Source organism: Protobothrops mucrosquamatus, unplaced genomic scaffold, assembly GCF_001527695.2.
Source record: "Protobothrops mucrosquamatus isolate PMUCROS unplaced genomic scaffold, P.Mucros_1.0 scaffold_99, whole genome shotgun sequence".
Lineage (NCBI taxonomy): Eukaryota > Metazoa > Chordata > Lepidosauria > Squamata > Viperidae > Protobothrops > Protobothrops mucrosquamatus.
This window is the reverse complement of record NW_015386175.1, coordinates 495,718-518,524: the sequence shown is the minus strand read 5'-3', so window position 1 is coordinate 518,524 and position 22,807 is coordinate 495,718. Positions and strand designations below refer to the sequence as shown.

Genomic DNA, 22,807 nt, shown 5'->3' with positions numbered 1-22,807 from the left:
AAGTTATGAATTGGGGAAAGGGGGGAATCAGACACGATAAACCATGTTATTATTATGTGATGCTTAACTGGTGCTAGGGAAAATGAGATGGTCAAGGGAAAATAAGAACTTCTTTACCCTAGATTATCAGGGGCTTCAGTGTTTTTATTTTGGGGAGCAAATTCTTGAGGAAGTAACGGTTGATAAAATAAAGTTAGGTCTATTGCCACTTATTGGTTTCATGGCTATATTTAATGCTGGCAGGTTGGTTTGTTTTCATTACCCTTAACTCCATATAATATGTGTCCATTTTCTCTGGAATGAAGCTAGAATGCTTTGTGATATGATGGTGTCACAATATACAATTTGTCATCTGGTCAGTATTTTCTTGTCTCTTATTAATGAATTGCAGAAGCAGACACAAGGAAAGTCCAAGGATAGTACTGAATTTAACTGCATTGGCCCCCAATCTTTATGCTGGAGCCCCAGGATTAAAATAACATCTGCTTATGCATATTTACTGAACTGTATCAAAGGAATGATTTCCCTTTGGCCTTGGACTATTTTTTAATGCAGTAACTTATAAGCATAAGGAACTCTTTAAGTGGTTGTTAATATTTTAAGCCAATTTCTGAAAATGTCTCTTTCTGTCAGAACTGGTATCCAAAAGATAGCTCAAATTCTGATTTTATTTAGCTAATTGGCTACTAACATCAGAACTGAAAACATTATAGTACAAACAGTATACTTCATATTGCCCCTTACAATTACAGTATCTGCACCTTCTTAAAGGAATTACATAAACTAAAAACAGTATTTCTGATGTCTCAGAAGATAGTATTTCTTCATGTAAGATTTCACACTTTTCAATGTATTAAAATAATGATGAACAGGATTTGCATATTATTATGGGACTAGACTATCAATTTTAAATATTGCAGAATCAATATCTATTACATCTTAACTCTTCTAGAGCAAAACAACATGTCTTATATCGGTAGTAGCTTCCTGTTTTGTACCCTCCAGATACATGGGACTTTATCTTTTATAAACTTATAGCCAGGATGTTCTAAGCTATTGAAGGCTTGTGTGTGTGTGTCTGTCTGTCTGTCTGTATCACTAGACGAATTTGTACTATGCTGAGATTAGTCTTTCTATTTAAGAGTGACCCAGGCAATTAACTTAATCACTTCCTCCTGCATTTTAACTGTATATTTTTTTAATGATTTGGTGATTGCCTTTTATCACTCAGTTTGAATTTTTAAATAAGCTGCACAAGAATAAACTGAATTTCCAGGAACTGTTCTTTTGGCAGTGTCAAACACTGCTAATAAAATTAATTGAAATGTACAGTAACTGAATGCGTGGGCATTATATAGATGCCTTAGACAAGATACATCTTATTATTTATTTAATGATTATTTCAGAGATGGGAGGATGCTAAAAGATCAGCAAGATGTGAGCCTAGTACGCTTCTATTTACAATGCAATGCACAATGCAATCTTTGCTTGGCTGCTGACAAATGGCCTTTTAAATGGAGGATTTTTGCCAGATGCCTAAAATGTGCCCTTTAGGACTCCACGTTCTGCAAACATGGAGAGGCATGTTATAGAAAGCTGGATTTACTGCAAATGGACCTCTGCTTTCCGATTGTCTGAGCAATTCAGGATTTTTATGGAAAAAGCCAAGAATAGGTTGTTAGTGTTTTTTAGATCTAAGTGAGATATTTCCTGTGGATTTCTATCAATAGCTTGACTCACATTATGCAGGAAAAGCAGGGCAGTGTGAGGGAAGGTGACATTAAAGAAAAATATGTAGATGTTACTTCTGTAAGTGTTCAAACCATAAAGTTCAAAGGGCGTAGATGTTTTATGCTGACATGTCAAATCATTACTGATTACTGGTTGTGTTAGCGCAAATATGTTAAGAGGTTAGCAAAGTAGCAGTATAGCAACAGGAGATTTTCAGAGATGCAGTTCTCAGTTCTTAGGGCAGAGATGTATCAGCTCAGAAATAGGAACTGTCAGTGCTTTAATGAATCCTCATGTCTTGGGAGCAGAGCAAACACCTTTCTATTAAAATATTTGAGAGAGGTTTTTCTGTTTGTGTGTGTGTTACTTAACTTGCCTCCGCCAAGTATGCATAGTGACAAGTTTCTTGCTTTGCCAGAGCCCGTACTGTGCCGGGACCATTTATGCTACTTATAGAAGACCCAGATTGTAATGTTTCCTATTTTCCTCTCCTTCCCTTTCCCCCCACATATGGTAGGAAAGAACTGAAGCGGTGCTGTATGTGCTGAAGTCAAAGCGGGCTAAGCAAAGTGATATGGGAAACATGCAAAGCTGGGTCAAGGAAGAATCAGCAAATAAACAGAACAGCAGCAAGAGGTGAGGTTCTGGATAAACCCCAAATTAGAAGGAGATAACCAACTGCTGTGAGAAGTTCAAGAAGGGCAGTGCTCAGTGCAGCTCTCTATGACTCTTTCTCAAGAAGCAAAAAGTTAGGCCTGACCTCCACTGATAAGAAATCCAGTATAGTTCAGGAGGTGGGAACACAACTTTAGTCCTGATTCACTTTACTAAAAAATGCCTCTCTATCTATCCCACAAGTAGCGTCTTTAGGCCTATGTTTATAATTTTCTGAAACTATGGCTAGGAAGAAATCTCTTAACACGTCAGTCGATGGTAGCCAAAAGTCTAATTACAAGATATTACTGAAAGCAGAAGCAAAGAAGACAGCTCCAGGTTACCCAGCCTCGCTTCAGACCAAGACTAATTATTGTTATATTTCACATTCAGAAAAGAGTGTTATGGTCATACTTACCACGTGTTGTTGGTAGCATATCTGACAAACCCTGCCAGGCTGTTACCATCTCTGGATTCTTCTCCAGGTCAGCAAAGTTCTTCCACACCCTTATAGCACCATCATCTTGAAGACAAGACACACACACACACAAAAAGAACATACAAAGCAATATAAAAAAGAGTGGCTTTGGGACATATAGCAAACAATCTTATCCTAGTACAGAACATTTTAATTTAGGTTAGAGTAAGTGAATCTAAATAAAAGAGACATACCATTTTCAAAAGCTTTAGAGTTAATCTCTATATAAACTTTTAATCATCTTAGATATAGACTTGGGCAGAAGAAGCCAATGAAAACAGGGGAGGGAATGAAGGGGTGAATATATGGCTGGCTGATGGTGCCTATTAGCACAGGGGAAGAAGGAGGTCTACTGGGCTTTTTAGCCTGGAAGAGCTATATGTTTTGGACATATATGGAGGTAAGATCAGTTACCAAAAAGTATATTTAAGAGGGATGGAAGGGCTCTGGATCCAGAAGTGGCTGTGCTTCTTTCCAAGAACAGCATAATGCTAGCAGGAACCCCTGTGATAAAAATCAACATCTAGGCCAGGGTTCTTCAAACTTGGCCCTTTTATGACTTGTGGACCTCAACTCCCAGAATTCCTCAGCCATGCCTGGCTGATGAATTCTGGGAGTTGAAGTCTATAAGTCATAAAAAGGCCAAGTTTGAAGAACCCTGATCTAGGCCAGTGATGGCGAACCTTGTAGAGACCGAGTGCCCAAACTGCAACCCAAAACCCACTTATGCATCGTCGGGTGGTGGGTGGGTGTGGCCCATTAGGTGGGTGTGGCCCATTGGGTGGGCGTGGCTGCGGTGGTAACAGCAGACTGGGCGGGACTAAAAAGTTCAATCAATTCCAACTTTGCAAGATATTTTTTTTCCCCACGAGAAGTTGAAATTGACTGATTGATTGAACCTTTTTTTTATATACACGGTGGCGGAGGCCTAAAGCAAAAAGGTTTTATAAAACCCAGCTGAAGGCCTAGGACTGGGGCGACGGCACGTGTGCCCACAGAGAGGGCTCTGAGTGCCGCCTCTGGCACCCATGCCATAGGTTTGCCACCACTGATCTAGGCTCTTCATACAGCACACTTGGAACTACCCATAGTATCTTCACCCCTATTGGAAACATTCTTAGATGATTGTCTAAAGAAAGATGAAGATTGTCTGCATTGAAGATGAAGAACTAAACACTAGGTGCTTAATAATTTAAAAAAAAATTCAATTTCAAATCTTTAAATGGATAACTTTTAAAAAAATACAATTTCCCCTTAACTGAATACAATCTATTTTCTAGGACTGGCAAATCTCTTTCATTTATATACCCAAGTCCCCACAGCAATCATAGGAATACCTGTGCCTTGCTTATACATGTAATCATGCTCCTAATACAAATAAGGGCTATGAGAAGGATACGCTTAGGTAATATCTACCCTATAAATAATATGTTCATAATAATAATTCTCTTTGGGGACTTTAAGGTGAAGTAAATTGCTATATAATGTAATATTCCTGGAGATATTTTTCTTTAAAACTAGAAAAGCTTATTTCCATTGCTAACCTGCCCTGAAGTCTTGTACAACATCTTCTAGTATGGATGCCCCATCTGGTCTTTGAATAATTTGTCAAGGATTGCATTGTAAAAAGTAGCAGGAAGGCTATTTTTTGATTTAGATTATAATTAAATATAATTAAAAGAATTACTTTCTAGCCACATATTTAATAATTACTCCCTTCTTCCATATTAAAAATTACAATTTGGTAAAAAAAACCCACAACTTTTGTTGGTCTTCAAGAGCTGCACCCAAGGAGTGGATGTGGCTCTTAAGCTTCAGATAATGCACATTAGTCCCAGAGGGGGAATGTTCTGGAACAGCCATACCAACAGAAAGTGTGAGGCAAAGATATGACATGGTGTTAATTCGTGCAATTACTGTCAGGAGAATGATTATGGAGGATAATCTAATATAGAACATTTCCCGCCTACTTTCAACATGTTTTACATACTTGAGAAGAAATGAGGATGGGTGAAGAAAATAATAAACTACTCATAGGATCATTTTTATATGATTATCATGGTCTGCTGTGTGATAACAGCCCGGGGGATGACTCAAAAGTTGGCTAGCAGAATGCGTGGAAACAAATAAACAGAGAGATATTGTGTCTAAGACTGAATGAATCAGTAAGATGGCAAGGCAGAAAAACTTCTGATGTTTCTTAGTTGTATTATCTGCTTTTTCATAAAAATAATATACCAACCTGTAGCAGTCAGGAGTAGAGAACAGTCTTGTCCATTCAGATATTCCATGGCAGTGATCCTAGTGTAACGTGGGTTTCCATTGTGAAAATAGTCCAACTTTTCCCCTTTTTCCCAATCCCAAAAACTGGGCAAAGAAGGGAAAAAAAAGTAAGAACAAGTTAAATAAAATATAGTGGAATCCATTAATCAACCTGGTTTTAGGTATCCAGGATATCATTCTATAAAATGGCTCCAAATCAAATAGCTTGCTCCTCCCCCCCAAGTGCTTAATATTTTTTGATTACTTGTACTTTCAGCTTTTGCAGGAAGAATAATAAATTTGAAACTCTGTGTAGAAAATCTATACTCAACCGAGATGACAGTTTTATCAGGCCTTCCCTCAGGAGCAAGAAGAAGGCACCAGATCGGATAAGATGATATTGACTTTAAAATCAGTATTTTACCAGATGCTATCTTTGTCAGCCACTGCTATGCATGGGGTGAATGGATGAAACTTGACTACGGAAGGCATTCCGGGGTTCCTGTTCAGAAAGATTTGATCATCTAGTCTTGAAATACCTAAAAAGTATTTCAGAAAGAATATTAGCATCAATCTCTTATAGTTCACTAAACTGATTGGGCATTGCTTACTGTTTTACAAAAAAATATCTAAATATCTATAGCATAAGAAAACTCTTCAAATTAAACGGAAAAATTACACAGCCCTTCCATTTTCCTCCAGATACAGTAGTGGCCAAAATTGTGGAAACCTTTTGGGAAAAGTGTATTTTTGAAGTTTGATAGCTAATAACACTACTTTTGGGGGGAGTAGTACCATAAAATTATATATCAATGGAAAGATAATTTGATCAAGAATGTAATGCAACAAAGTTTGTTCAATTATCTGTACTGTATTCTATGAAACATTATAGCCAAATAACCAGAAAAAGGAAACACAACTTGCTTAGGTTGATATCAGGTAGCTTTCCTTCATCTGATTGTAGCCAATGAGCATGAGTGTTTAGAGAGCCAATTAGGTGTCATCTTGTTTTGGCAATGAGCCAATCAGATCACATTAGGTTTCAGTTATTGATGTCATGTACTGAAGTTGAGAGGAGGACATTTGTCAGTGCGTTATGTGATCGCTATCAAGTTGGTTGGTTTTTTTGATGTTCTTTCATTTAGTGACTTGTAAAACGTAATAAAATTAAAGTAATGGTGCAAAGAGTTGACTGCTTGCCCAGAAAGCGATGTAAAGTAGTATTATTAAGTGAACAAGGCTATAGTTATAAAGAAATTAGAAGAAAAATTGGTGGAAACTTAACCAAAGATGGCATTTCTACTGTACACTTTTCCCAAAAGGTTTCCACAATTTTGGCCACTAATGTTTATTAATTTATCTTCATCTAGTCAAAAAAGGAAACCATGACCCAGCAATCGTACATCTGATGTACTTTAGCATATGTGTATTTCCTGACTGACTGAAAGAGGACAGCCAGATTTCTTTTATTGCTTGCAACTCCTTACCTGAGAAATCTAGAGCTTAAAGCTCTGCATAAATTGATTAATAGACCATTTTGTGTATCAGGCAAAATAAATAGATGGGTGTCATAAACACATTACTAAACGGTTGAAAACTGTTCCATTAAAAAATAAAAACAAAAGGATAAAAGGTCTTAAGGATTATGACCGACTCATACAAAAGCAAGTTTTTGCCGTGAGAAACCCTTAGGTACAGGAAAAAAAAAGGGGGTGCATACAGTAAGCATGGTAGAAAGACCCTACCTCTAAAAAAAATATCCTCAAATCAATAAAGGTAAATGAACTCACTTCAGTTACAAAAGAACTGAGCTACATGTAAGAGACAGATCATCTCTCTCAGAAGATTAATATTTTGCACTAATATTTCTCCAGCTGATAACTCAAGATGGGAAAGCACCCACTCTCTCTCATTCCTGGTAAAAACCATCTTGTGTCGTGCTGAAAATGTAGGTGAGCAACACATATTCACTCCCTCTGACTCACTATTCTAATTATTACATAATATATAATAATTCTCATTGTTTTTCAAATGTCACATCTAACCATTGCTATGCAATTTTAGGGGCCACATCAGCAAGATGCAAAGAACTCAATCTCAGTTAACAATAATTTGCAAATACATAAAGAGTTATAAATAAGCCAGGTGAATTTTCAGTAAAACACAGAATAGACTTGAATCCAAAGGCACAGTCAGGGAAAAAAATCTATAAAGAATGCCAATACATAAGAAACTACAGAAAACCTTGAAAGCATTAGGGACGTTATCATTCTTTAATTCTGCCATTTAGCAGCAGTGGGAAAAATTGCCATTTAGCTGGCAACATCCTTTCTTGTAATTGAGATGTAACTTCTACTTTATCTTCATAGAATAGTATGCCAGATGTCTGGGGAGCACATAATCAGATTAGCAGGTTGGCAACAAAGATCAATGATTAGTATTGAGGCTCAAGGGTGCATTGTTGAAGCAGGATGGAGCACATACACATAGGGGGGAAAATGTCATTTTTTTTTCTTTTGGGAATCAGAAAAAGCAAGAAAGGGGGAAATCACCTTTTTGGATAATTTTCTGCGCTTGCTTTCGGACTCTAGCATTGCGCAGAAATCTCCACTCCCTCTCTTTCCGGATCTGGCTCTCCAAATCATGCTCTTCGGGAATCTATCAAGAAATTATGAAAAGACATGCGAGCAGGACAATTACAAAAGAAAACAAAGGCAGAGACTTGGTATATATTTTCGTTGTGCTCTTTTTCATTGTTTATTTTAGTGTTGTATTATTTTACATTCCTTTCATTTTCTTTCTTTTTTATTATTGTAAGCTGCCTAGAGTAGACCCACGGCAAGAGGTGGCAAATAAGTTTAACAAATAAATAAAAATAAATAGCTGTATATGTGTGAGTGTCACTCCAGTTTAATTTCTGAGGCAGTTTAGTATACTGGTCCCCTGCCCCGTTCATGTCAGAGGCACCTAAGGTGCTTCCAGGTTCAAAGGATTCATGTCCCCATCAAGGAACTGGAGTGAATGATGGGAGCTTACCCCGCCACGCAACAGCACCCACATCTCCAACATGGGCTTGCTAACCTCCAACCCAGCATCCTATGTAAGCCACCACGCTCCCCAGGTGTACTGGCTAGGTTGCTGGACTAGGTAGCTTGTCCCTTAAAAATGAAAGCCAGCTGGGTGACGTTGGATCAGTCACTCTTCCTCAGCACCACCCACCCCACAGGGTTGTTGGAAGGAAATAGGAGATTGGTACATTATATGCTGTCTGTCATACAAAATAAAGGTGAGATCTGCTATAAAGCTAACAAACAAATATATTCACTTTCTTCTTTATTTCTGCAGATTCTTCAGTTTGGCTTGACTAAGAGCAATAACAGGCAGATGGTTTTGTACACTTAAACATGCGTCACCTTTGGAGTCTAATGTTATAAATGGTTAGTTCCAGGCTAATCAAAGCCTATGCTATGCTTTTTAATCAATTAATCTAAATTATTATACATTACTTTCACAGGTAATTATTTTCATGGAGCCTAAGGAAAGTGACATTTTCCTTTTGAAACTGCATGGAAGATAAAGCCAGGCAGTATAAAGAAAAAAAAAAAGATGCATTGCACGAATGCAGACCCTATCCACTAATAATGTCAGAATTAGAATCTTCTCAGTAGGGAACAGTTCTTTAAAAATGCACATTTTAAGCCCAGGATTTGTAAATCATGTGATTCATCAACCAATATTTTAAAAGCTTCAGCTTAATAAGGTCTAAGCCTTGTAGTATGTCTCTTTCTGGCTGTAAGTTCTCATATGAAGAGAGAGAGCCTTCTGTTATTTTAAAGAGCCATGTAAATTGAGGAAGCTTATATAAATGACTTATTATAGCAGATCTGTTTGATTCTAGTGGCTGCTTGCATAAATCGACAAAGGCACCGAACCATTTTAACGTCGGTCTCTAAAGCTTTCTTCCATTTAAAAGAAAAAAATGGGATGTTTACATTATTCTTTTCGAATACATGAGACCGTGAAGCATGTCTCAGGGAAACATAAATGCAGAAGATGTAGCTGATGATTGCAGATAATCCCATAGGGGGAATTCTGGGGTTTCTTTTCGCACAACTGGAAATACAATAGTTTGAAAAAAACAAGAGTTACATTGTCTACTTTAAAACCACAGCTAGTAGAATCAGCAGGCTAAAAGCAAAAGATGGTTTGAGGCCTACTTGCACAAATAAAATAAAATATTGTTCTCAAATCCTGATAGGATTAAAACATTCTGGGGAGAAGGAAAATGAAAAATTCCCTTTCCCTGAATGAACAAGCTTTCTTCACAAAACAGTCTTATAGAAGCTGGTGGATGACGTCCCCTTTGCTAGTCGGCTGCTTCAAGGTAACTAACAATAATCAGAATGCTTCATAAAATATAATAATTAAACATAAACCAATTAATTACCCAATTAACAAATATCAATCGTTTTGTTTTTTTTTACTTTTTCTTTTTGTACAGAGATGACACAGCTGCCCTCTCTGTGATGGAAAAATCCTACAGGTCACAATTAGAAGGGAATTTAATTAAAAATGTGAACCGCTTTAACTTTTTGGTGGTAGTCTTCCAAACAATGCCAGGGGAAAGTTGCCTCCAAATTGAAGGGCCTTAGAGAAGTGTGGTTGTTACTATATATATTTTTTCTATGCTAGGCTAAGATGCGGCTGGTGCCATACATGTCATGAAACAAATCTGGTTTTCTAGCTGTGGTGCAGAATCCAAATTTGCTCTTACAAAGGACATGAAGTGTGTTCTCATATGTTTTGTTTTTGTAGTTCTCAAAGGCAGGGGTCCCCAACCTTTTTGATTCCCAGACGGGCAGTGGCTTTGGCTGTTTTGGCGGCAGAGGAAATGGTTTTGTGTGCTCAACCTAAATTCCACACCATGTGCAAATGAAGCTTCATGTGCTTACCTGCTGCTTCGGTGGCCGGATTCCAAACAGGCCGCAGGCTGCTAGTGATTCGTGGCCTGGGGGTTGGGTGACCCTTGCTCTAATGCAGTGTTTCCCAACCTTGACCACTTGAAGATGTGTGAACTTCAACTCCCAGAATTTGCTGGCTGGGGAATTCTGGGAGTTGAAGTTCACACATCTTCAATTGACCAAGGTTGGGAAACACTGCTCTAATGTGTATCAAATATGGTGCTACATTTCCTCAATCTTTGGCTGAAATTTATCTACATGTAAGCTGATTTAGGCCCTTTAATTTCAGAAGACAAATTTCAATCTATGTGGAAAAGAACCTGAAGAAAATCTGTTTGATCTAGTGGTTAAGGTACTAGGCTAGAATCTGGGAGAAAGTGAGTTCTAGTACCGCCTTAGCTATGAAAGCCAACTGGGTGACATTGGGCCAGTCACTTTCTCTCAGCCCAATTGATCTCACAGGGTTGTTGTTGTAGGGGAAATAGGGGGAGGAAAGTGTGTTGGATAGGTTCACTGCCTTGAGTTATTTGCAAAAAATAATGAAGACAGGATATAAATCGGTAAAATAAAATAAACAAATTGACGTCCTGAACTTGCTAGGACATTGTTTTTAGAGCCCTTTAAAGAAAGAATCAGATACTGTATCTGGGATTCAGGTTTACAAGGAAAAGAAATTCGGTTTTCAGTTGTTTGTATGCAGGATTCACTTTGCTTCTGCCAGCTACCTTTCCATGCCATATCGTTGACATATTGCAGGATTTTTATGCTAGGTCAAGTTCCTCAAGTTCTAATCCTAGGCAGCTATCATAGCACATTGCACAGGCAATGCTTCTATCCTCAGAGGATCGGTGAGGTGGAGAGCAATCTTCTTCTATGCTGTCTTATAACATTATTGGTGCGGTATTGATTATATTCTTTTTTAAAAGAATTTTTCATGCACAATTCACATATTAAAGCATAAGGTTTTGCAACATGATTTGCTTTGTGACTTATCTTTACACTCTACTGTCCTTTTTTAAGTGGTCTTTTTAATTTAATGGAAAAAAGCTGATTATAATATGAAATTATATGTGATAGTTCAGCCTCCATAGAGTCATTCTAAAACTGAAGGAAGGAATTTAGAGAGAAGTTATAGCAGTCCCCTGTCTGGTTCAAACAAGAGTGATATTTTCACTCACGTTTACAGCTCTATGTCCCTTTGGATCTTTTCCCAAGATTTTCTACTTGTCAAATCCAACTAAACAGATTGCGTATGCTACAGATCCTGTCAGCTGGTGTTGACTGGCGGGAATTAGAAGACGGGCTTTCACAGCTGTAGCCCCTGCCTTATGGAACCTTCTCCCCTTGGAGATTTCACCAACTCCAACCCTGTTGGCTTTTTGAAAGGCTTTAAAATCCTGGCTATGTACCTGCGCCTGGGGCTTTGAGTGTGTGAGTGTGTTATTTGGCTTTACTATTAATTGATTTATCATCACAGCTTCTGTTTGTACTTATGTATTTTGTGGATGTTTTTAGTATTTCAATGTTTAACCTATTTACATTCCTTTAGAATTTTAGAATTGTAAGCCACCCAGAATCACTTGGTTGAGTTGGGCGGCTACAGAAATTCAGTAAATGATGTGACTCTGAATGGTTCTGGTTTGGTTACCACCATTGCATGACTGACAAAACTGCTGCCATATGTGGCCTCACTGGAATATTTCCTATTGCCATTATTTCAATTAGAAACTCTTATCGGGGAGGGAGAAATTCTTTTGTATGCGCCCAATTCTGCTTGATGCTACATAGCCAACTTGCCTACTTAAAATTCAGTGAACACCAGATAATAAACACAAATCTACTTTTAATGTTAATGTTTAAAAACGTCAGCAAAAACTCTCTAAATCTGGAGATGAAATAAGGAAAAGCCATCAGCTGAAAAAGAAAAAGCTTCTGGCAAGAGAAGCTACCCAGGTCTCTTTGATCTGTAAACTTGGTACTCTTTCTTATGATAGAATTTGCTTGAAACCACTTGTCGTAGAGATCTGCCACACTAACTTGCTTATTAAAGCTAGTTTTTATAAATGATGGTCCTACTGATTAAGGGATAGCTTAATCAGGTAGCTTTCCAACTGCAACCAATTTCTGTTTTAGCTGAAAGAATCCCTCTTTCAGTTCTTAAAACCGCCTGCATTTTGCAACGACAGTAGTTTACAACTATTTTTAAAAAATAAATTAAAATTAAACTCAACCCAAATCCATCACTCAGTCATCAACAGCTATTGCTATTGACCCAGAGCATCAAATATGCAAAGCTCATGGCTTTTATCAGCACCATCAAAGCTGGTTCTGATCTAGGATTTGGAAATGTTCTGAAAAGAAATATGCAGCTGCATTGTTTGCATGAAAATACACATTTTAATGAAATAATAATTTTTAATGAAGTAGATAAGAGAACACTGTCTTTGATTATTCTAATTAGGCTTGCTATTTTCACAGACAAATATTCATGTTAAGCTCTTCTGCTTTCATGCCCATCCCTTCTGAAATTATCATTCATGACATGATGAACATTTTGCTGAAAAGAAAGCCAGTGTAACTTAGAAACCGATATGGCACCCAGACAGATTTGATTTTGTTGTTAATAAAAAAAATCAGAAGTGGTTTCTTTTTAACGTTGTTTTAAAAAAAGTACTGTATCTCACAGAGGACTTTAAACGAAATAATTTGGATTGGTCATCAGCACCTAGTCCATTCAAGGCGTATTAAATAGAAAAATAACTGCTCTCTGTTGCTTCAAAGGTCAGGAAAGCAAATGTGGGTTAAATATTAGTGGAAACATTTTAATAATTTAAGATATTTGAATGTGGTCCAGGCTGGACAGCCATCTGTCAAAAATCCTGAATTACAGATTTCAGATTAAGCAAAGAATTTGAACAAACGACCTTGAAGATTTTTTTTCTCTACAATTCTACGTAATCGAGGATAATCGTCAAACTCATACCACATGGACTCAACCTACCCAGTAAAAATATAATCAATCCAAGTCCAATCATATTACTATGCAAATTGCTTCTTAGGCAGCCCATCCTATTCAAACAAATCATAACAGAAATTACTTTGCTAGATAACTGATTTTTTAAAAATTTTTCTCCAGGGGATTTTTTTTTTTGGCAACAATCTAAGGCTTATTACATGGGGAATGACAAACAGCCTCATGGAAATAACCAATCTCAAGTTCAAATGCATCTAAACATATTCGAGTAGAGAAACATTACACTTTAATGAATAGCTCATTTTACAGTAAGGTATTAGAAGAAGCTATGAAAAGGCGGTATCAAGAAAGTAAATGGGTCTAAGCTGCAATCAGAGAAGGCCAGCAAGAAATGAGGGATACAGAAGCAGAGCAACACTCATGGGGAAAAAAAACATGTTGACAAGGAAAAGGTGATTGTGGACAGAGTTAGAGGACAGTAAACAAATAACACTTAAAAACTGAGCTTGAGCAGCTAGAAAATTAGAGAAGATATTAAATATGACCCAGAAGGAAAAAGGAAGGACAGAGAAGGCTGGAAGTGTTTTAAAAGGCAAAAGCCAAGGAAGAAATGAAAGGATGGAAGAAAAAATAGATCAAGTCACCAAAGAAGGACAAATGAGTGGGCTGAGGCCAGTTAACAAATCTAGAGGTTGGGAGAGGAAAGTAGACTATTGCAACTGCACCCTCATGAAACAAGCTAGCAATGAAACAAGAGTACAGCCTCAAACAGTAATATACTTCTGGGTGGGGATATCTTCTCCAGCTGTGAAGTTCAGCTCAGCTTTGCAAAACTGGGATTAAGTGAAGGGCAAGTGGAGGTGATCTGAAAAACGAGAGTCAAACTATACATACACAAACAAAAGGAAATCTATATGCCTTGAAGGTGGCAAATGTTTTTTAGAGAGTGAATTGTTGGTCTTCACTGCCATCTGCAGTCTGATGCCCTCCAGGTAGGCTGAACACATTTAGCTTCAGTTCAGATGTTCAAGAGATCAGCTTGACAAAAGAAGCAGGCTCTGCCAATCTAAGCACCCAAGCAATGGCCAATTTTATCTAATCTAATCCAGTCTAATCTTCAAAGGCAAAAATGAATAATCTGGCCAGTTCCATGATGCAGAAATATTTCTTTTGTGATAAAGATTCAAATATTTGGGACTCTTTAGTTGGAGGGAAGAAACCTGATGATTAAAGTGATAGCAGAGTAGAGATTTACAAAGCAAATAAAGAAATGTGGAGAGAGACAAATGTTTCTTCCTCTCCTATTATACTGGAACTGAGGGCCATCCAGTAAAACTCAGGCAGGTGATTTAAGAGAAAATTAGCAAATGGTGCTCACTGGTGTTCATTGTGCTGAGGTACGGTGAGACGGTACTGGCTTAAATGACATGACAGAGGACCATCTGGCTTAGTGCAGATGGCTAAGCAGAGTTCTAACTCACCTACATCAATTGTTGGAAGAGGCCAACTGCCTTTGTGCCCTTTTGTCAGCTTCTCAAGAGACATGACCTACCCTGCAGAATGTAAGGTGCTGGGCTTGATGGGCTGTGGGTCTGCCAGTAGGACTTCCCTCATGCTACATTTGCCTCGCCTATGTTTCCTTCCTTCCTTCCTTTTAAAAAAGCCTGTCTGTGATAAATGAAATATAAGCTTTTGTTCTATTCTCTCCTATGTGGGTTTCCCAGAAGTGTGTGGGTGTTTGGAATAGTGTTAAATCATTAGGATTATGATATGCTGCCGATTTCTAATACTTTTTGGGCTCTATTCAGAAAGAAACCAATTACAATTCAGAAAAAGACATCAACCGAGCTGTCTCATGTAAAAGCTAATGAAGCTGTTCTGCTCTTTACCCATATCAAGATGAAAACAATCAGAGAAGGTTGAGGAAATAGTGACAGGCAGTAGATTTATCAGTTGCAGCAACAAATCACTTTATAGGAATCACTGTACTGATTCCCAGTGTCAAATCTGTTTCTTCAAAAGCCTTTTTCCTTAACACTTCATATTCCCGATTGCAGCAATGCAAGTGTTTCGAACTGGAGGCAAAAACATGCTTTGAAATGTTCTGGGGTGTGTGCATAAGCCAAATACATCTTTTCCTGGAATTGCACAACCCAAGGGAGATATGCAGACAAGTTGTAGTGAACGGGCAGGCTACCATACTAACAAGCCCCACCCCCTCTCAAAACTGGGCATGATCGAAGAAGCAGGAAATACAAAGATTTCAGTCTTTAACACTGCTACCAGTATTGAATTTTTTTGGAAACTGCAACAGGAATTTCCCATACTCATTTATTAAAGTGGAAGGTGAAAAGATTGGATAACCATTTTTATGGGATGGTTTAAGGCAGGGGTAGGCAACCTTGGCTCTTTTATGACTCGTGGACTTCAATTCTGGCTCAGGAATTCTGGGAGTTGAAGTTCACGAGTCATAAAAGAGCCAAGGTTGCCTACCTATGATTTAAGGTCACCTCCAAGGTCTCTTCCAGCCCTGGGATTCTGTGGTTCTGATTCTTGCCACCTGGACTGAGTTGCCATTTAGGAAATCAACTATGAAGGGCCTCCCCTCTAATCTTTCGGCTGTTTATGTCTCATATTTCTGCCCTGGCTTTTCTAGCCTCCTCACAATCTTTCCTGTACCTTCATTGTCTTCAGCCTGCAGCATGGCTGGGAATAACTATACCTGCACAACAAGATTACATCAATTCCCTTTTTTTCAGCTGGAGAGAAAAGAGGTTTTGTTAGTTTCCAGCCAAGGAGCAACAAGAGGAAAGATTCCAATCAGCTATGTGGAAAGGAAAGAATTAGGGGGAGGGGGAGGGGAAACATTTTTTATTATTCTAAAAATCCCAATGCATTTCAAGAGAACAGTAAAAAAAGAAAAAGAAGAACCCCACAAAAATGAAACGACGTGTTTGCAATACATGAAACACATTTTAAACAAAGCTTAAAGCATACATTAAGATAGCCAAAGAAAGCGTAACTACATATATCCCCAAAGGAGGTGAGAACAGTATGAGATTAAAGAACAACACAAAGCAAATACAAAAACTATACAACCCTCCAAAATTAAGTTCAAGTCAGAAGCTGGGTACTGAGGTGGGAAAGAAGAGAAACAACTTTGTTCTTCTGAGCCTTTGATAAAAGGGGGGGAAAATCTACAATAAATTGGAGCATCCATGGAAGTAACTGCTGCAGTGATCAGTTTCTCCCTAAGGAATAAGGAACAGATTTAGCTAAAAATATTGGACATAAGAAGTATTTTTTTAAACTTGGAAAGTGTATAGTAATTAAGATCTTATTGCTTTTGAGGCTTATTTTTTCTTTGTAAGTCCACTGATTGTGACTTGGACATAATCCAAAAGCTTCTTTTAACTTGGCTCAGTCTTTTTCCCCCCTGTGTATTATTTCTACAAGGTTTTTAGCAGCATTGTATATTTAATTTCTCCAACACCGATTATGTTTTACCACAAGACTTCAGTTGAAAGAAATATTTATGCTCTCATTTTTTCCCCTGTACATACACAGACTCACACAATTTCTTTCCTGGGTTTATAACACTGATAACTCTGAACTAATTATCCCCTGCGAGGTTGAGCTGATTTTCAAAGGGGTATGTATGATTTCCCTAGTCACATGCCTGAGTGCTACAGAGCCAGGAAATGGCATACAGAATTCAATTCATTTTTATCAACTTCTTTTTCTCCTACTTCCTAGTAACGCCCTCAGGCTGTGGAACCTCTGTCTATATCCATTCTGGGGTTAGAGGAGAAGATGCCTTGGAAGGCAGATGGTGACTGCACTAACTCCTAAGCAGCTACACAAAGTCAAAGATTTCTGGGAAAGGAAGTTTGTGACCTCCAATGATTCACTGTGTGGATTCTGCTACTACATTGTGCTATGTAGTGCAAAGGATCTTCCTGCCTTCAAATCCAAAGTGTTATGCAGCTCTCCTCTTAGAATTTCTTTTGGCCACAACCATCACAATGTTAAAGAATAAACATGTTTATTAATAAAGGAGAATATTCGTAGCTCAGGGTTGAAATGAGGGGTCCTTGGTGCTCTCTGAGCTTACTTGCAGATGGTTCATTAACCAAACTAGGTAATATCATCAGTGCTACTAGCTCAGAGAGCACCAAGGACCCGTCAGACATGTTTATGGATGCTTTAAGTATGTTTCTCTACATTTACGTAAGAGTATATTTCCCGTCACACTTTGTCTAATTTTCGAACAACAGATCTTGGAGTCTGTTCTTAGAGCTGAACAACAGCTTATGTAATTCTAAGTTCAATTTTAAGTATTTTCAGAACTCTGGAGGTGGTGGTGGTGAAGACAGGTTTGATTTAATGAGCATGTCTGCAAGTATAAATTACAAGTCTACCCAGCAAAAAGGATGAATTTCTTTCTTCTGATAAAAAGTTTGATTTGGCAGTCAATATATCATGGCCCTTGATTGATTTCTGAATCAAGCTGATGATTTACAATATTATCAGTCCCAATGCAGAAAAAGAAAACCTTGACAAAGATCCAATGCCTTCCTATCCTTCAACACTTTTTCGACTGCTATATTTGTTACCACACAGCTGGCACAAAACAACCTAAAACACTTCTCTTTTCTACTGATATTTAACTTACATTTCAAGATTGTGTTAATGCAATTAATTAAAAATTTCCAGAAGGCAGAAAAAGTCTTTATTTCTTAATAAAGTGTGCATTTGCAGGAGAGAGATAGAACAATATGGATTAAAAGAATGTGGATTTCATGCATGCAAATTCATACAGTTATATAAAAAACAGCATAGCTGAAAAGGACAGCATATGGTAAATTTCCTCCTGGGTTGCCAAACAATAGACTTTCACAAATGAAGGCAAATATATGTGTCCCAGGATAATGATGTGAGATTGAATTTGGGTCGGTCACGGGGACCAGAGATTTATTCTTCCAAGTCCAAAAATTCAGAAGAGTAAATCTCTGATCCCAGTGACCGACCCAAATTCAATCTCACAACACAGACTTTATTTCATAGATTCAGTATTAAGCTGGGATACATTTTAAACTATTTTATACAACATTATAAAAGAATGTGCCATTTCTGATGACATCCTGGTCTATGCAATATCTGTTGTACCTTTTTTTAAAAAGAAACTAGGCTCCAGAGTCAAGCAACTCCTGGTGACCATGTAGGCATGGCCCTATAGCTTTGCTGGCAGCCCATGGAAGTCATTTGCTATCATCTCTGGGGGGGGGGGGAATGCTATTTCAAAGATCTAGTCTAACCAACAGTTTTGGGATTTCCTGATAGCCAAATACTAATCAGGCTTGATCCTGCTTAACTTCTGAGTTTAAAGGAAGTCAGGCAAGGCTTGGAGTTGGCTTCATTCATTCATATGAAAGTACAAGCTGGGTCACAAGGAAGCAGCCATGCTTAAAGCATTTCCTTTGGATACCTTTCATCCTATCTGTCTGTCTGTCAATCTGACTTGTCTGAAGAAGATTCTGATTCCTCCCTTTGGCCAATCAAGTGGCTGATATGCTGCAGCTGAAGTAGACCCCATGCCTCTGATTAGCCAGAAAGCAAAATACGGAGTTGTGAGGTACAGCCTTGGCAATGCCTCTTTTCATTCACCTCCCTCAGTTACAACAATCTCAGGATGAAGCTCCTGCTCCAAAAAGAGGCTTCCTAGGTCATCAGCAGATCTGAGGGACTCATTCAAAGGTTGCCACGTGACACCAGGCACAACTGCAGACACACAATCATGATAAAGAAAAGATAAAGATTTCCCATACCCCAGTGAAATATTTGGAAATGTTAGTAATTTGGGATGTCTGCAAGCTTTAAACAGTTGGGAATCCCTGCAAATCTTTTGGACAAACTGAGGTTTCTATTTGTTACCAGCTGACAAGGTCAGTGTGTTTTTAACCACTAAGCCATCACGCCTCACTCATGATACATAAAGAAGAGTATAAAAGAAACATCATTAGTGCACTGCTTTCTGAAAAAGAGACATTTGACAAAAGAATGTGGACAGGAGGCAAAATAACAAAATGAGGTTCAGGAGATGTGGGAGAACTGAGTCCCAAAAGTTATCTCTGTAGTTGTGGTTCTCTTTTTAAATGTTAAAGAACAGACCAAAATAACCTGAAATATTGGTTATTGATTAGACAACACTAAATATAGCCTTTTATGTATTTGGGGAATTATCAATTTCTCATATACAAGTATTGTTTTTCAATCAAGTGAAACATACAAGAGCACACCAGAGCCTGTGATTTTAATCTAAAAAGAAAAAAAATCAAGAAAAAATGATTTTTTTTTAAAAAAAGGTATTGAATTAGAAAAGAAGAAGGAAGATTACAAAAACAGGAAAGACTGACAAAGATTTAAACAAAATCATGGGAATGAGGATAGAAGGAATACCAGCATAATTTCATATCAGAGCAAGGAACAGCAGAAAGACTAATATCCAAACATATTAACATTTCTTGGTTTCAGCAAATGCAGCCAAGATCACAACAGTTTAGCATAGGACCAAAAAGAGAACAGAAGTTAAAATAAAGACATTAAACAACTCTGGTTATTTTGAAAAGTGGCAGTGGAAACTGCTGGGAAGGAAATTCACTTAAAATCACTTTAAGCAGATGTCTGTTGGGGTATTTGTGCAAACAGTTCCATATTCTAAGTAGATAAACTTACAGGCTTACTTTTTCTTCTCTACATTATACTACTGGAAAAACCTCTCTATTTTACAATATTGTAATTTAAGGAATTTAAAGCACTGCAGATATGTTTAAATCCCTGTTCTGTTAAGAACTCAAGTACTCACATAAAGCACATACAGACTAAGTGCACAAAAGCATGCATTTTGATTAGGAGTCTGGAGTGATTTAATAGATTAATAAAGTACCACTCTGATGAAAAGCTATTTTCAGAAAGCAGATAAATGCTTTTAATTACCATTGGTAATTTATATATTACCCAGTTCAAATGTTAAAATAACCATTATTATCCTATTTGTTTTTCTTTGAAATTTTTTAAGATATTATTCTTTGGATGCGGAAACAAATAGAAACCTCAGTTTGTCCAAAAGATTTGCAAGGATCCCAACTGCTTAAAGCTTGCAAACATCCCAAATTACTAAAATTTCCAAATATTTCACTTGGGACATACAGTAGCTATGAGCCTTAGGAGAAAATTATGTTTTGTGGTGGATGAAGTACCAACTATTTACTACTTAAGCCACTGCTTTGGTGATTAATATTAAAAAGGGAAAACTAAGTTGGCAAATTTATTTATTCATTTATCACACTTACATGGCTTCCTATCTCACCAAAACGTGAGACAGCATACAACAACCAACAAAACAAATATAAAAATAATTATTATAAATATATAAAAGTCATTATTAAAAATACTATTAAAATTAAAATACTTTTTAAAATACTGCAGATTGTGTCATTATGAGCCAAATGCCCTCTAGAGCAGGGGTGTCAAACTGCCGGCCCACGGGTCGGTTGCATCATACGGAGGCCACGCCTACCCCAGCTCCAGCAATGCAAAAAAAGTAGCGATACGTCGTGACACGTCACATGACGCGGTGAGTTTGACACCTGTGCTCTAGAGTCACAATTGTTTCTTCATGTAATAATTATACACTCCAGTGCTTCGTACTCATTGACGCTTAGTCTTTGTTTCCTTGTCCCTCTCTGGCAAAATTTGCCTCTGTAATATATGTTGTAGCATCAAATGCAAACTACATCATTTCTATTAACTGAAAATAAAGGACTGCTGTGATCATCAATAGAACAGCAAGATAAGGTTTAGTCTTCCTAAAAATAATAGGCAGGCATAGACAGACCGCTGAGAGGTCTTTATTTTATTTTACAGAAGACTTCTCTCACAAATGACCTTCTGAAATATGGTCATTGCCTAAAAAGCTGTAGGGGATGGGGCAGAGAGTTTATCTCCAAATGGCGATATAAACCCCAAAAGGGGCAATGCCCAACAGCAAAGGAGCACCCTGGAATAAAAATAAATGAATCAAATGATAAGCCCGAGACAGAAATCCACTTATGCTGATCAGCCTTTTATCAAATGAGGAATATGCAACCTATTATTTGTTGCAGTGGCAGCCATTCCCCAAAAAAGATGCAACTGCTTTAAATAGTTGAATATGGCTTCTACAGTCATACTCCAGCGTACTCTTTCCAAGATTGAATCCAAACCATGGCCATCTGATGGGGCCCAAGAAGAGAGCTCTGGCACTTGCCCTCTGGAATATCGATCCCTCGGAGATCGGAGGTGTCCTGACCTTACTGATATTGCAAGGCATTGAAAACTTGGCTTTGCAATCACATCTGGGGCCCTGATAATATGGTCTTGGTTGTGTTAACTGAATTTCTCAGCTGCTATGTTATTTCCTATTATTTTAGTTGATTTTAAACTTGTTTAAACTTGGTTTTTTTTATTAGGTTTCTATTCTGCTTTTTTAGCTGTTAGCCGCTGAGTCATGTACAGGTAACTTCTGCGTAGTGACTGACTTGTTTCGTGACCATTCATAGTTACAACAGTGATGAAAAAGTAACTTTATGACCAATCCTTGCACTTGTATACATCTGGAAAGCCAAAGAAAGCTGAAGTAACAGTCATGGTCTCACTCAGCAAGCGCTTTAAGTATGGAGTAACCAGTACCACTCGTGATCACTATACAATGACTACCTCTATATGAAATAGGCAGCCATATAAATTTATGAAATAAATAAATATCCTTAACAGATTTCCTACATTATCTTATCACCTGTAGCAAGAAAGTCAGTAAAAATTACTCTGTGCAGCAGAAAAAATTGGCACACACATTCTACAGAGTTATGGATCAAGTATTTCCAACATTTATCTAAGTTCATGTTCTTTTCTATAAATTCCCATATCCCCCTCATGTTCATTCTCTAAGCCAGTGATGGTGAACCTTTTAGAAACCGAGTGCCCAAACTGCAACCCCAAACCCACTTATTTATCACCGGGTGCCAAGTGGACATGGCCCACTGGGTGGGCGTGGCTGTGGTGGTCATGGCAGACTGGGTGGGTGTGGCCAAGGTGGGTGTGGTCACCTCGATGTTGCTCGTGTGGAGGGATGCCTGTGAGGGCCGGGCAGGGTTGGGGGAGATCCAGGTGGTCTCTGGTAGGTGGGGCGGTGGGCAGGAGGCTCATTCTGCGGGGTGAGGCGAGGCAAGGCGAGGCAGGGCAAGGCGAGGCAGGGGCCGTGGCAGTTGCTGCCTGACACCATCGGCCCCCGTACAAGAGGCCAGCGAGCGCATGGGGGCTGACAGTGTCCGTCAGCAGCCACAGCCTGCCAGCCCTTCGACCGGTGCATTCTGGGGCTCCGCAGCCCGCCGCCAGCAGTTCAGAGAAGCTACCTCTGAGCTGGATGGCTGGCCGACAGCTGAGGAGGCGATGCAGTGGGTCATGTTCAGGAAAAGGAGAGCATGCGAGGCCAGGAGGGATGGGACGAGGGGGAGGGAAACCAGCCATGCTGGGATGCATCCAGCCCCGTGGGACCTCGGCAAGTTAGCGGGCAGCTGGTTGAAGACAGACGGTTGCCATCTCTGGGGCATGGACCGTGTGCCTACCGAGAGGGCTCTGAGTGCCGCCTCTGCCATGCGTCCATAGGTTCGCCACCACTGCTCTAAGCTATTTTGTCTCTCTAATCCT

At 38.5% G+C, this 22,807-nt stretch overlaps 1 protein-coding gene across 2 annotated transcripts in view; it reads right to left on the bottom strand.

Annotated features, from left to right (window-relative positions):
- Window positions 1-22,807, bottom strand: part of RPTOR (regulatory associated protein of MTOR complex 1) — a 395,406-nt gene that overhangs the window by 44,202 nt on the left and 328,397 nt on the right. For both annotated transcript variants that reach the window (XM_015815086.1, XM_015815094.1), the window contains 4 exons: window positions 7,678-7,783; window positions 5,550-5,664; window positions 5,106-5,230; window positions 2,804-2,908 (listed from right to left, as the gene is read on the bottom strand). In XM_015815086.1, the coding sequence (XP_015670572.1) occupies window positions 2,804-2,908; window positions 5,106-5,230; window positions 5,550-5,664; window positions 7,678-7,783 (451 nt within the window). The remainder of the gene's footprint in view (window positions 1-2,803; window positions 2,909-5,105; window positions 5,231-5,549; window positions 5,665-7,677; window positions 7,784-22,807) is intronic.